A 14,436-nucleotide genomic window follows, 5' to 3' on the forward strand; every position below is an offset into this window, starting at 1 on the left:
CCGTGTGCAGTTCTGGGCCCCACCATTTAAGAAGGATGTGAAGGTCCTTGAATGCATCCAGAGGAGGACAACAAAGCTGGTAAAAGGGCTGGAAGGAATGTCCTATGAGGAGTAGCTAAGGACTTTGGGCTTCTCTAGTTTGGAGAAAAAGAGTCTGAGGAGCGACCTTATTGCTCTTTACTGCTTCTTGAGGAGGCGAAGTAGAGAGGGAGGTGCTGAGCTCTTCTGGCTGGTATCCAGAGATAGGATGCGTGGGAATAGTTCAAAGCTGCACCACAGGAGGTTCAGACTGGACATTAGGAAACGTTTCTTTACTGAGAGGGTGGTCAAACACTGCAACAGGCTTCCTAGAGAGGTAGTTGGTTCCCCATGTCAGTATTTAAGAGGCATTTGGAGAATCTTTAATAACATGCTTTAACTTTTGGTCAGCCGTGAAGTGGTCAGGCAGTTGGACTAGATGATTGTTGTAGGACCTTCACAACTAAAATCACAGAATCACAGAACCACAGAATGTAAAATAGTCTAGTCCATCTCATTCTATTCTGTTTAACTACCATTTTCCTCTTCTTTCACTTATGAACATTATTTTTTCTATTAATTAAGCAATGTTTTGTTCTTCTTTTCTAAAATCTTGGTATTACAGAGTATTAAAGATAGCCTGGGGAGACTGCTGGGTCGTATAGACATTATTCACAACAAGAAGATACCGGCTTTGCAAAGTGCTACACCAAGGGAAGCAGCAAATATACAAGAAAAGCTAACTCAGCTTAATTTCCAATGGGAGAAAGTTAACAAGATGTACAGGGACCGACAGGCGTAAGTAACTTTTAAAAATTGTTATTTCTGATGACGTCTATTAGTATTTGGCTTACTGTTGGTGATTGTTTCTTAGTCTTCTTTTTGTGGAAATACCTTTTAAAGTTGCACATGATATTTTCTTGTAACTAAGAATAGAATGTTTATAGGGAATTGTAATTTAATTTATCAGCATTTTTGTAAAATTGAAAATAGACCAAAACCTGGCATGGTATCACATACATATTCCTGTGTCATTATAAATTACATACCTTTACCCTGTGATAGCATTAAGAATTTACACTTTTGTACCTATACAAAAGTGATTTAAAAACCTGAATCTGTGGTGAATGTATCACAGTAAAATCCCTTTTAATTGCAGAGGATTTACTAGTTTGAGGAGCAGTTCTCACATTTTGTCAAAGGAGCACAGCTAGAATCATTAACAACTCTAAATCCAATTTAATCTTTTTTTGAGTCTATATATTAGACATTATACAGCAAGGCAGGGCAATCAAGAGAAGTATAGAGAGGCATTAAAATTATAATAAATAAAGGTGTTATCTCCTACAATATCATATAATACTTATTATTATTTTTCTCCTCGTATGTTATTTGTGCTGTTTGTAATCTGGGAATCCTGTTATGATGCATAATGTAGCCAAACCTATTTTGTTAATTCAGACATGGCTCATATTAGTAACATAGAAGAGACTAGCAATACAGTGATTTATTTATATTTTGTAGTAGAGATCTGATTTTTAAAATTTGGAGAATTGCGCAATAAAATACTTAGGATTATGCTTACTCTTAATTTTTTTAGTTAGATGATGTATCAGATGTTACTGGTAGTGATACAAAAATTTCCGTATTTTTGTGATTTATGAGATATACTTTTTTTTTTTTATGCGAGTAATTTAAGAGTTAACAAATAAGTTGCCTTAAATAAAAAGTCATAGCTTCAAGCATTTATTGAAGTACCACAGAAAAGTCCTTGATAATTATTCTGAGAATGTAAACTATTAATCTGATACTGAAATTTCTTATGTATATGACTAGTTCCATTCATTGAAATTTTCCATTCATAGGAATTTTACAGATTTGGGTCTTCAGACAATGCTGAAAACTTGACATTACAAATTTAATTTGATATGCTACCCCAAAAGACAATAGATCAAAATTTGCTAGAATATCCCTTTTTATACTACGCATATGTTTAGAAATGTTTATGTTCTCTTATCTCAGAAACTGTTCTTAAAACCATTATAGTCATTCTGAAAAAATTAATGTCCAAATAGTTATTGCATTGTATAAAAAGAAGAGATACAAATCTAAACACGTAAGCAGTGATTAGAAGAAAAAGAATACTTCCCATGGGCTTAAGCTGCATTGATTTTGTCCTACAATCCAAGCCTTAGTAACTTTTGTGTTTTCTTTGTTTAGAAATATTGGTCAACAGCTGTTATGTTGCAGATTTATACAGATATATTATTTCCACTGTCAGCCAGTCACTAGCTTTTATTTTAGTTTGCTGGAGAGAGAGAAAGTTTAAAAAAGTAATAATCAGAGAAAACTACAGTAAAAAAAATAATTCAATAATCTTCACATCATCCGTTTTGTCTCAACATTTAAAGTGTAAGAAACTGAGACAGATTTATACTCTATTAAAGTTTCCATATTTACCCAAGCACAGTACTTTTTTAAAAAATAGTAAGCCTGATTCTGGTGTGGTAAGAAAGATTCTTCTGTTTCTCATGATGACATGTACAAAACTGAAGGCTAAGTTAGAAGCAGATACTGAAACCAAGCTGTTCACGCAGATAATAAAAGCTGGGGATACCAGGTTTGTGCTTCTCCCAGAGACTGGCTTTGCCCAGATTCTCACTGGTATAGTAGACCAAGCTCTGAGAAACCTTTAGAATCTCCCCATATGTGTTTTCTACCGCTGGTGCATAGCGAGGAGAATAATTTAGTGTTAGCAGAAAGCTTGGACCACCAGCACTGCCACTGAGTTATCCCTTATTTAGACTAGTGATATTTAGCCAGCAGCAGAAAGTATTCTGAGGTGAAATGAATTAATGTTTGTCAAGTATTTTGAGGTCATCAGATAAAGGCACTAGGGAAGTGTAATGTATGATTACACTTCAGCTGGCATTTGCCTGAGGGAGTCGTTTTCTTTTAGTATGATGGGCAGCAACTCAAGGTGATGATAAGTTTGACTGCTGTCTGGAATCGCACGCGTTTCTCTTTCTTTTAAGTCTTTTGTTTGTGGTGTCAGTCTTACTGTGTCACTGTTTCTGAGTTTCATTTGAACTCTGAAATGATCCCGATAGCTTCTGCAGTTTTATGAGGTGCATTTGGATTGCACAAGAATGCTAGAGAGGAGATGAAGGAAGACAATATGGCCTTTAGCATTTTGCTTCTAGCAGTTTGTGCCTGTAAGGGGTGAAAGTATCAGTGTAAGTCTGCCCTTGAGACATGGGTGAAGCTGTGTTTATGAGATATGCTATTGATGATGATGTTTTAGGACAGTTTTGGAATTATTACTGGAGCTCTGTCTTGTTTTGAAGCGAGTGTATCTAGGTGAATGTGAGTATTCCATAGAATCATAGAATCATAGAATGGTTAGGGCTGGAAGGGACCTTCAAAGGTCATCTAGTCCAACCCCTCTGCAAGGAACAGGGATATCTCCAACTAGATCAGTTTGCTCAGGGCCTCGTCCAACCTGGCCTTGAACGTCTCCAGGGATGAAGCATCCACCACCTCTCTGGGCAACCTGTTCCAGTGTTCTACAACTCTCATGGTAAAAAATTTTTTCCTAATATCCAACCTGAATCTACCTCCCTCTATTTTAAAACCATTACCCCTCGTCCTATCACAACTGGCCCTTCTGAACAGCCTCTCCCCATCTTTCTTGTAGGCCCCCTTGAGGTACTGGAAGACCACTATAAGGTCACCCCGGAGCCTCCTCTTCTCCAGGCTGAACAGCCCCAACTCTTTCAGCCTGTCCTCATAGGAAAGGTGCTCCAGCCCTCTTATCATCTTTGTGGCCCTCCTCTGGACCCTCTCCAACTGGTCCATGTCCTTCTTATGAACTGGACGCAATACTCCAAGTGAGATCTCATGAGGGCAGAGTAGATGCTTGAAAGGTTACAGAAACAACTATATTATACTATGTTCATTTCTGAATATTGGTTTTAGGAAGTCAAAAGGTTGTAATAACATGGAAATTATTATTTAAGTAAATGCAAAGTCAACTATCAGCATGAGAGATGGAAGAACAAAACGACTTTCCTTACCCCTGTAGTTACTAACAGAGAGCTTACTCTACATGTCATAGAAATCAACAGAAACATTCATGTTGAATTATTTTCTGTGAAATAGATTTCCTGGAAGTAGTCTTGATTCATATCTGGATACTTTATAATTAACTTTATAGTGAGCTCCTTTTAATTAGAAATCTTAACATATTTTCTGTTTGGTTTATGGCAGAACACAGTCCAGTTTGACAGAAATTCACTGTGATTATAGATACTCAAATAGCTTTACAAGTCCAGTTCCACAGTATTTGAAAACCTTGTTGTTTCACATTGCTACTTTAACATGTTCTATATATTTGAATGTTTATACTGTACTTACTGCAAGATAACAGGCAATATTTCACTAAAAAAGTTTAAGCAAAAATGCTGTGATCAGCCTAGTGTACTCTTTCAGTTTTATTAGAAACCTAGAATGAATTAAAATTTTTACTCTTTTCACAAACTCATTGAAACGCTAGTCTTCAACTGACTAATTTTTTAAGTGAAGCCTAGATCTAGCATGATTCTTTAATAGGAGTTAGTTTCTTTTCTGTAAAAATTAATTTTAAAACATGGTAATTGGTTATGTTTCCAGCAGATATATGGAGGTCACTCCATCTTATACCAAGTGAAATTTGTTTCTTTAGTTTTAGTGTTCTGAGGGCACAGCAAACTCCAGGAAACAGCTGCAGTTGCATGATTTGTCTTTTGTCAGCTAAGAAGTAATTTATAATTTCATTTATAACTTCAACCTTTGCTCTCATAATGCTAAATTTCTATGTTATCTTTTCTTATAGTCACATTAAGGTAATATAATCTGAATTTTGTAAGACAGAGTTACATTACAGTGCCAGTAAGAATAACTATTCAGATGCCATAGTTTTTCCTGTCCTTGTACTAGAATTTAACCATAGTTTCCCTTCTTTGCAGCAGCCTTAGATACTGTTTTTTTATATTAATCATTACTATTTAGGAAGTGACACTAACACCAGGTCCCTATATATCTTCAATGAGAACACATATAGTATTTGGAAAAAAAAAAATATTCAATAGATGATAGAAAATTTATAAATGATTGACTTCTTATATAAGTACTTATCAACTTACCATTTATGGAAGACGTTTTTCTCTTGTCAGGATATTGTCTTCTCAGGATATTTATATCTCAGTCTTCTTTCTGTGAACAACATGTACTCCCTAAAAGTATTTCTTTCTAACAGTGCCAGAAGTCATTGAATCAATAAAGTGTAACAAACTTTTCCAGAATAAGCCAACAATACATTAATTTTAAACATTTTTATAGCAATTGCAAATCACTCACAGAGAATATAAAAAAAAAATATAAGCACAAGACAGAAAAAATAGAAAATGCTCGAAAGAATACAATTTAAAAGCAAAATACTTAAATTTTACAGATACTGTAGACCTTGAACATTTTTGAAACTCTTTCTTGATCATGAGTTAAAATTCTAATAGATCCCTCCTATTAATTTCAGTTAACTAATTTTTGCCTTTTTCATATCTTATTTAAGAATTATCTTCCAGGGCATAAATTATAGACTAGATTAATGCTCTTTTAATTAATCTGAAATCTACTAAGACTTAAATGTTGTGAGAGAATGTGGGAAAGTTGATACCAGATATCTTTACAAAGTGTTTCTTGCTGATTCTGAAAAGAGGAAAAAAAGTGATATGCCAGTCTTATATCAGAAAAGGTCTCAAATCTATAATAATGGTGACAAAACTCTCAGGATTCAAAATGAGAGTGAAAACCAGAACAGATTAGTTCATCCTCTAGGAGAGAAGGCAATTGTTTCCTTTCTAATGTTAATCTCTATATAGCTACCATGCCTTAGTTACATGCAGGGTATGGTTTGGTTTTTGTTGGTTTTTTTTTCTCTCTCTTTCAGAGCACCTCAAATTGTTCATCTAGATTTTTAAAAGGCCCAAATGGAGACATCTTAAAATACTTGACTTTTACAGCCAACATGAGTTGTTAATTTATTTCCATACCATACTTACTGTATAGAAATGCTCAATACTCTTCATGGCAGTTGTCTTACAATCTAATTCTTGCAACAGATTTGCCACTTCCTTTCCCCCCATACTATCACACCATCAAGTTAACATATTGGTAGGTTTCATTGGTCCCTTAGTTTCTTGCAAACAGGTATAAAATAATGTATAACAAACAGGTATAACATAATGTATAAATGCTTTTATTATAGGCAATCTAGATAAGGCTTTCTGTCGATATTTATAATCTAAAGAAACCCAAAATATATGGGAATATTTTTGTGCTCTGGTTTATAACTAGAAAGATTTAATTTATAGCATAAACTGGAAAATGTTTTTGCCATATGTATGTCCATTAAAATGACTCTTTTCATAGGGCAATGTATATTAGAACATCTTCTAAATGGAATAGCTACCAGTGAAATTTAAAATTATTTGTTAAAGCTCAAATAGCAAAATTGAGTCAGGATGAGAAATAATACTGAAGCTTTTAGGAAGAGAGTCATATTCATTAAATCACTGTCATACAGCTGGTTTTAGAGCTTAACAGAGATAATTCTTCATGTGGGAATTGAAGGTGTCTGTATAGTAAAATGAGGTGAAAATAACTAATTCAGAATTTCTTGTAATAAGTAGATCTGATTATCTCATCTGAAATAGCATGTGTTTGTGCTGAGAGAGTGTTTCAGCTGAAAAAGGTTATTGAATGTTTTTAAATCACCAACCCCCAAGCCTGACAATTAGCATAACTTAGCATAACTTTACTGTAAAATGTTCAGTGACAAAAATGCATTACATTCATGCAAGAATTATTGTAGTGACTTTTTCTATACAAACTAAAAGAATTTCACTGGAATGCCTGGGAAATGTTATGGCTTAGTCCTGAATATGTGGACTGTAGAACTATGGGAATGTGAATATGTATGAAGACAAATACAGGCAGAAGCAAATAGGCTCTGAGCTGTCTGGATATGAACTGTCTTGGGCCTTCGTGTCAGATGTAAAAAATAATATGTCATTGTGGTCAGTGCCATAAGGTATGAAACTCAGCTGAAATGTAAGATACACTTGCTTTAGGGACAATGCTATGTTAGTGCAGCTATATAATTTCACAGACAGTCCTGATTTATATCCAGCCATCTCAAAATACTGGCAGAGCTCATTCATGCTTAGCTACATCCATCTGTGTAAGCATAACCTAAGAGACTTGCAGTATATCCTCAGGTCTGAAACTAGATTTGCAATGACTTCTATTACTTTCTGTATAAGTGTTGACAATTAAGGTATGCTGTCAGTGTTGGTATTGAATCATCACGTTGTGCTGTGCAAGAATTTCTTAGCTGGGTGAATATTTAGCCGGGTCAGCTGTGCACAGAATGAAGGCTGATGTTGCAGGAACAGTCATTAGGTCCATGCAATGGATGTACTAAGGTGAACTCCTTTGCAGAATTCCCTGGATGCTTTTTAAGGAATTGCTGCTCTCTAGTTGCCATAGTGCAATGTACACCTATCTTTAAGTACCTCCTGGGAGAACATTTTTTGACAGTAGAGGGAGCCTAGTCTTTTAATGTCTGTAGCTAAAGACAGAAATTACAATTATCTGTTTTATACAGTTTTCATCACTGCCATTTCTCAGCTGTGTTCACGTTGTGACTATCATCCAATAAATATGATTTTCTTTATCTTCCTCCAAGGCAATTTGAATGTAATTTTTTTCTTTTATTAAAATTGTATGCATACCTATATGTGCTGAAGAGACAAAGATGACACACATTATGTTTGGAGTGGAAAGCAGCAAGTATTGTGGTAGTCATAGACTTTGGTAATAATAGTTTTGAGACTTAGAAAGTTCAGACTTCTGTCCTGGTGATCTTCAGTAATTCAGTAGAGTTGGTCAGCCTTCAAATTTCCTTATCTTGAAGGGCAAGTCAGTGTTTGAGGTGATTTGAGAAAAATACAGTCAATACTTCTGGTTTGATCCAGAATGTTATGGGAATCGACCTGAAAAAAAAAAAATGTTTGCATTGGCTCATTCTTCTAGCACTAGATACGCTGCACATTGCTAGAGTAGTCTCTATTCCAGAAAATTTTGTAATCTATATCCTTGAGATTAATTTAACCTTGTATTTATTTATCTGGGGAACCACAAATCCTCTTTTATTTAACACAGAAAAGAAATTCCCTTCTTAATTTGAAACAGAACATTCCAGAGATTTTCTGTAAAAGTAAGCAAAAGACCTGTTTTCTGTTTATTGTTATTTTGAAGGGACTGCAGCGTTGATCCATTGCAAGTAGTTCTTTCTGATGTGATATACTTTGTTGCTTCCTGGAATATATGATTTTCTTTTAGATTAGATTTTCATTTTAAGATATTTCATCTGATCGGTAATTATCTTAAGTGTCCAATTGCTTTTCCAGTAAAAGAGGGATTAATTCACAGCATGAGGTTGAAAATGTTCTTTGAAAAGTTACACTAAAATAGAATAAGAGTGACAATTATTTTGCTGTTCTTCTATATCATTATGCCTGATATCAGTCAGGAAAATTGGGTTTAGTAATAACTTCATTAAGACCTTGAGGCAATTCTCTATCTATTAGGGCGACACGAGGATAATACTGTAAGATTGTATAGCCTCAGTTCTGGGCAGATGATCCAATTTATTCTTCTTGTCCACAAGTCCTGTGTGACAGCAACAAAAAAAAAAAAAAAAGAAAAAAAGTGGGGTACCAAGATTTGAAAACACTAACAAAAATTCACCTGTGCTTCCTGCAGCATGCAGAGCATACCTATATTCTGGGTCTGTGCATGTATTAACTGGCTGGCTGGAATACAGTTGCCAAACAAAACAGACCACAGTGACCCTCTGCTTGTCTTTCTGGTGTAGCAAAACAAATAGGATGTTCTGTCTTCTCTCCAGTAAGCAGTTTTTCAATTCCTATAACCACACAATCACATTTGAGACTGATACTTCCCTGTCAGTTTTGATTGAAATTGGCTAAAGAAGCTAGAAAATTTATTGCTGGAAATGAGTGATGGACACAATAACTGAAGTCCTATTTCCTTAGTTTAAAAATAAAAAGATTCTGTATCTTTTATTCGCCTAGCCTTTAGTCATAAAGAAATTCACTATCATTCCTTTTAGAAACTTAATACTCCTTAGCTTCCCATCTGTCCTGAGCTAACAATCAAAGTGTTATGTAAAATCTAATGATGGTGAGTTGTAGATTTTAATTTCCTCAATTAGTGTCATAGAATCAGAGAATAGTTCAGGTTGGACGGGACCTCAGGAACTTCCCAAGTCTGACATCCTGCACTAAGCAGGGTCAACACTGGTTGACCAAGTTGCTCAGGGCTTTAGCCAGGCAGATCTTAAAGACCTCCAGCAATGAGGACTGCAGAACCTCTTGGGAACCTGTTCCACAGCTTGACTGTCCTCATGGTGATTTTTTTTTTTCCCTTTATCTAGTTTGAACCTCTCATTTCGCCTTATGCCTGTTGTCTTTCATCCTCCCACCATGCACCCCTGGGAAGAGCTTAACTGCATCTTCTCAATGACCGCCTCATAGGTGTTGTAAGGCTGCTGTTGGGTTCACGGAAGCCATCTCTTTGCCCAGTTCCCTCAGCCTCTCCTAACAGAACAAGTGTTCCAGCCTCCTGACTTTCCTCGGTGGTGCCCTGCTGAACTCACTCCAGTTTGTCAAGCTCTTGTATTGTCAGGCTCAAAATTTGACACAGTGTTCTAGATGTGGCCTAATGAGTGCTGAATGAAGAGGGGTACTACTTGCCCTCAATCTGCTGGCTGTGTTGCTGCTAATGCAGGTGCGGGCCAGGATATACTTGGTCATCTTTGCTGCCAGGACGTACTGCTGGCTCGTGTCCTGCTTGCTGCCCACAGGTCCACAGCTGCATTTTTGCAGAGCTGCTTCCCAGCCAACTGATTCCCAAACTGTACTGTTGCAAGGGGTTCCTCCTTCCCTGGTGCTGAACTTTTGCATTTGTCCTTGACAAATTTCACAGCGCTCCTGTTGGCCTGCCCCTCCAGCTTAGTTCTTTCTGAATGGCAGTTCTATACGTAAGTATGTTGACTTTTTTACCCCTGATTTCACCCTGATGGTGATGAATGACTTGAAAGCAACCCTGTGAAGAAGGACTTAGGGACATCGATAGATGAAAAATTAGATAGGAGCAGGCAATGTGCACTTGCAGACCAGACAGCAAATAGTATCCTGGATTGCATAAAAAGAAACAGGGCCAGCAGGTCGAAAGAGGTGATTTGCTCCCTCTCTTACACTCTTGTGAAGACCCCACCTGGAGTACTGCACCCAGTTCTGAGATTCTCAGTACTTGGGGATTGGATTAGGTGATCTTTAAATGTCCCTTCCAATCCAAACCATTCTATGATTCTATGATGTAGATGTCATCTGCATCTGATGAAGGTGCGCCCTATTGCCTCCTTGAGGTCATTGATGATGGACATCTCTGATGCTCCATGGTTTTCTGACCACCAGGTAGAGAACAACCCATTATCCTGACAGTCCAACCAGCTCTCTACTCATTTGATTGTCCACCCATCATAACTGTAACATTCCAAATAGTATAGAAAATTCCTGTGCATAGTGGTGTTGAAAGCCTTGCAACAGTCAAACTAAATGATATGCACTGTTCTCTGTCCTCCACAAACCTTGATATTTTATAATAGCAGACAATCGGATAACTCAGACATACTTCACCCTTGATAAATCCGTACTGACTGCTGCCAGTCACCTTATTCTCTGTGTGCGCAGAAATGTATTCCAAGAGGTCTTGCTCCATGATTTCCCCAGGACCTGAAATGAGACTAACTGGCCTGTAGTACCCGGGATAATCCTTTTGACCTTTTTTGAAGATGGATGCAACATTTGCCTTTTTCAAGTTGTCAGGGACCTCTCCCTGGTCTCCATGAGCTTTCAGAGATGATGGAAAGCAGCTTTCCCGAATATTTTCCAGCTCAAAAAGGGGAGATTTCTCCTTTTTCTTATTCCTTCTTTGTCTTTTACAGTGATCTTAATTGAATTGAACTGAATTTCTGCCTTGTGTTCCAACATTGTTTTCAGTGAGATTCCCCCTCCCGCCCCACAGAAATACAAATATGAGGAGTGTCAGGTTCTGTGAGTCCATTAGTTGCTATCTCACAATAATCCCTTATCTTTTGGGAAATAATTCATGTGAACTATAGAGTGATTAGATAATATGAAACTGAATTTCCTGTAGTCAAAATGAGAGAATATGCTAAAGAAGGAAATAGGCCATCAATAGTTGTTTGTTTTGTCTGGTAGCATAGTTACTGAAAAAAGCAAAATATAAGAAAAATGCAGCTGAAGAATACTCTAAATATTCTTTGAATGGCCATAAAATCCACAATTTGTGGCATATGTTCTCCAAAATAGAAGGAAATGCTTAAGTTTCTGTTCTCAAAAAACCCCACATATTCTCATACTTTCAATAGTTGCTTAGAATAAGCCAGCACATTTTAAAGAATTCAGATGACTGGAATTTGTGTATTTAGTATTATTCTGTTGCTGTCACAGATTTCATACATTAACTCAGAATTGTATGCTAAAATCTAGGTGCTTTTAAAGCTTTCAATATGATAAAATTGTCACCTTGATTTTAAAAAACATGTCTGAAAATAGGATGCTGACAAAACCAGTAAATCTCAACTCCCAGAATCGTCATTGCATTCTGAAACAGTAAAAAGTCTGAACTCATTAACTCAGGAGATTACTGGTTTAGGGATGTAGGCTTGAAGAAACGTTTATTTCTTTAATTATTAATCCTTTTGGCTGAAATATCAATTAACATGCTTCAGTATTTAATATAAGCTTTATATATATTTTTATAGCATGTAAAACACAGTAGTTGCAATATCTTTCTGTGTAAGAAATAATGTAAGAAATTTCTGTGAGAAATAATCAAAATCAAAATGATTTCCAAGTTTTGCCAAATAAGAGAATTTGCTAAAAGCAAAAGACTGGTTTTGAATATTTTGGTATTACAAGGCCAAACTCTGCCCTTTTGTAAGTTTATGCACTATTGTACAGTATTATGCTTTCCTAAATGATGCATATTCTGCAATTCAAGTTTTAAATCGTGTTATTATAGGGCCACTCAAGACACATTGCTCTCTCATGATCCATGAGATTCACTCCCGACTACTGCTCTCTGACAAAACCTTCAGTAACTTTTTTCTGGCCGTGTAACACAAGACATTTCTACTCAGATGTCATATGGTTAATGATGACATGCAAAGATATCAGAAGCAATAATGGTAGCTGTCTTACGTATTAAATAGTTCTTAAGTTAATTCCATATATAGTCCTATTAGCCTCTTATTTAATTTCCCTCACATGTCTGGTTAAATAAGCTCACAACATCCTACAAAAATATATTATTCTCATTTTATAAATAAGACAGGAAGAGCTGTGATATTCAAACACTTTTTTAAGATCAGATACAAATATTCTGATTTGCCAAGAAGAGAACTTTAAATTCTGTCCCAGTCTTGTACCCACAAGAGCACCATTTCTCTCAAGTACCATCTTTATGAGCATACAGAGGGGCTGAGATACTGTCACAGTGGGTGTGAGAAATACCAAAGTGTTTGGAAATTATTTTCATTTTAATGAGTAGGGAAAGAATTGTCAGGTTATACTATGTGTTGTGGATTGTTTCATGCTTTAGAGAAGACTGCAGTATCCACTTATTTTTTTTTTCCTTTTCCTTCTTTTTTTCCCCTGCATTCTGCATGTTGTATCTGAGAAGTGACAGTCCCTAAGGCAGGATTAGGCACAGCAGAGGACCGCACTGCAGGAAAGTTGCCTGGTCCCGGTGTAAAAGACTGAAGGACCGTTACAGGAACCCCACAAGGGGGCAGTTTTGCAGTGAAAGTGCTCTCAGAGGTGTGCAAAACAAACACGAAAATTGCTTTTTCCATCTTGCCGGTGTATTTTCTCCTTCTGTCAGAATGCAAGATACCCTCTGAGTAGCTGGAAACTGAGATAAAACATACATCTGGGGAATCACTGAGTTGTTCTTTTCCTCTCACACTCACGGGCCTTCATGTACAACAAAAAAGTAGCACAGACACCTACTGTTGCAGGAGTCTTTTTCTCTGGACTTTTTAAGGCTCTTCCATCCTTCTTGATGTATTTCTGTTTTCGCTCTGATTTCAGTGTAGGAATGATAGGATTAAGAATTTACAATAAGGTTTTTATATTGTGGAACAAAGTATTCCTGATTTTCCTAAACAGTTGAAAGATGGGCTAACATCTTACAATGAATCTTATTTTTAGAAGCCATTATTATAATGTAATCAAGCAAGAAAATTAAGTTAGAAAGCGTAAAGTTCAAATGCAGATATCCCAAGCTCAAATACAGTTTAATTATGATTCTTTTAGGCATCTTTGTTTTTTCCTTTTGCATTACACACAACTGTGTACTTTGTCTGTGTTCATAGCATTTGGCAAAGTGGTAGGTCGTTGAAAAAAGGGAAGGCATAGAAATACTTAACAGAATAATGTTGCAGTTTCATATCGTCAGTGTTAATAATGACAAGCACTGTAGTTTGCCAATAATGGAAAGAAGCAAATGTCGCTGCTTTTCTGCATTGATACTCTTTAGTAGACACTGTGGGAGTCTGCAAGCCTAGAAATAAATTCCTCTAATAACCATGAGACAGTCTTTGTCCCTGCAGTGCACTAAACAGACCAACAATTCTCTCTACTATCTTTAAATCCTCTGGCACAATAGTAATGCCACTTAAACTGCATTTTTTCTTCTTTCCAATTTTGATGCACAATCATTTGGTCAGTTCCCCAAGTCTTTACACATCCTATGAACTGATGTCATCTTCCACATCCTGTAACAGGGAAGACTGTATTTCCAACATGCCTGTCTGGGAAGTACCCCAGAAGCATGGTGATCCTGAATATAACCTTAGAAAATAGACTGGAGGAATCCAGCAAGCTAAAATTCCCTCAAGTTTGCCATCACAAGGGGCCATTCAGTTCCTTTGATCTTGAAGCAGAACTTTCCAAACAGAGTTGAATTCTCTCTCTTGGGAATACATAAATATGTTTGTCTTTTCTTCCCGACAATAACTCTTTGAATATCCTGTGAAATGTGAAAATTCTAGTTCAAGAACACCATCATTTTGCTCTCATTTCTTCCCAGGTTTTCCTGTCTAATAACCTTTTCTATTAAGAGATCAGGAAGGAAAACCCTCCCCTTTCCTCACTGAAGGTGAGGAAAATCCTAAAGGTAGAGGATGAAGCTGTAGAGGGGAAG

The 14,436-nt window shown here is 36.5% G+C and overlaps 1 protein-coding gene across 2 annotated transcripts in view; it reads left to right on the plus strand.

Moving 5' to 3' along the window:
• DMD (dystrophin) overlaps nucleotides 1-14,436 on the plus strand; it is a 1,192,425-nt gene that overhangs the window by 556,443 nt on the left and 621,546 nt on the right. For both annotated transcript variants that reach the window (XM_086608718.1, XM_086608727.1), the window contains one exon: nucleotides 644-816. In XM_086608718.1, coding sequence (XP_086464844.1) covers nucleotides 644-816 — 173 coding nt within the window. The remainder of the gene's footprint in view (nucleotides 1-643; nucleotides 817-14,436) is intronic.

The sequence above is a fragment of the Tauraco erythrolophus genome, chromosome 1 (assembly GCF_009769465.1).
Source record: "Tauraco erythrolophus isolate bTauEry1 chromosome 1, bTauEry1.pri, whole genome shotgun sequence".
Lineage (NCBI taxonomy): Eukaryota > Metazoa > Chordata > Aves > Musophagiformes > Musophagidae > Tauraco > Tauraco erythrolophus.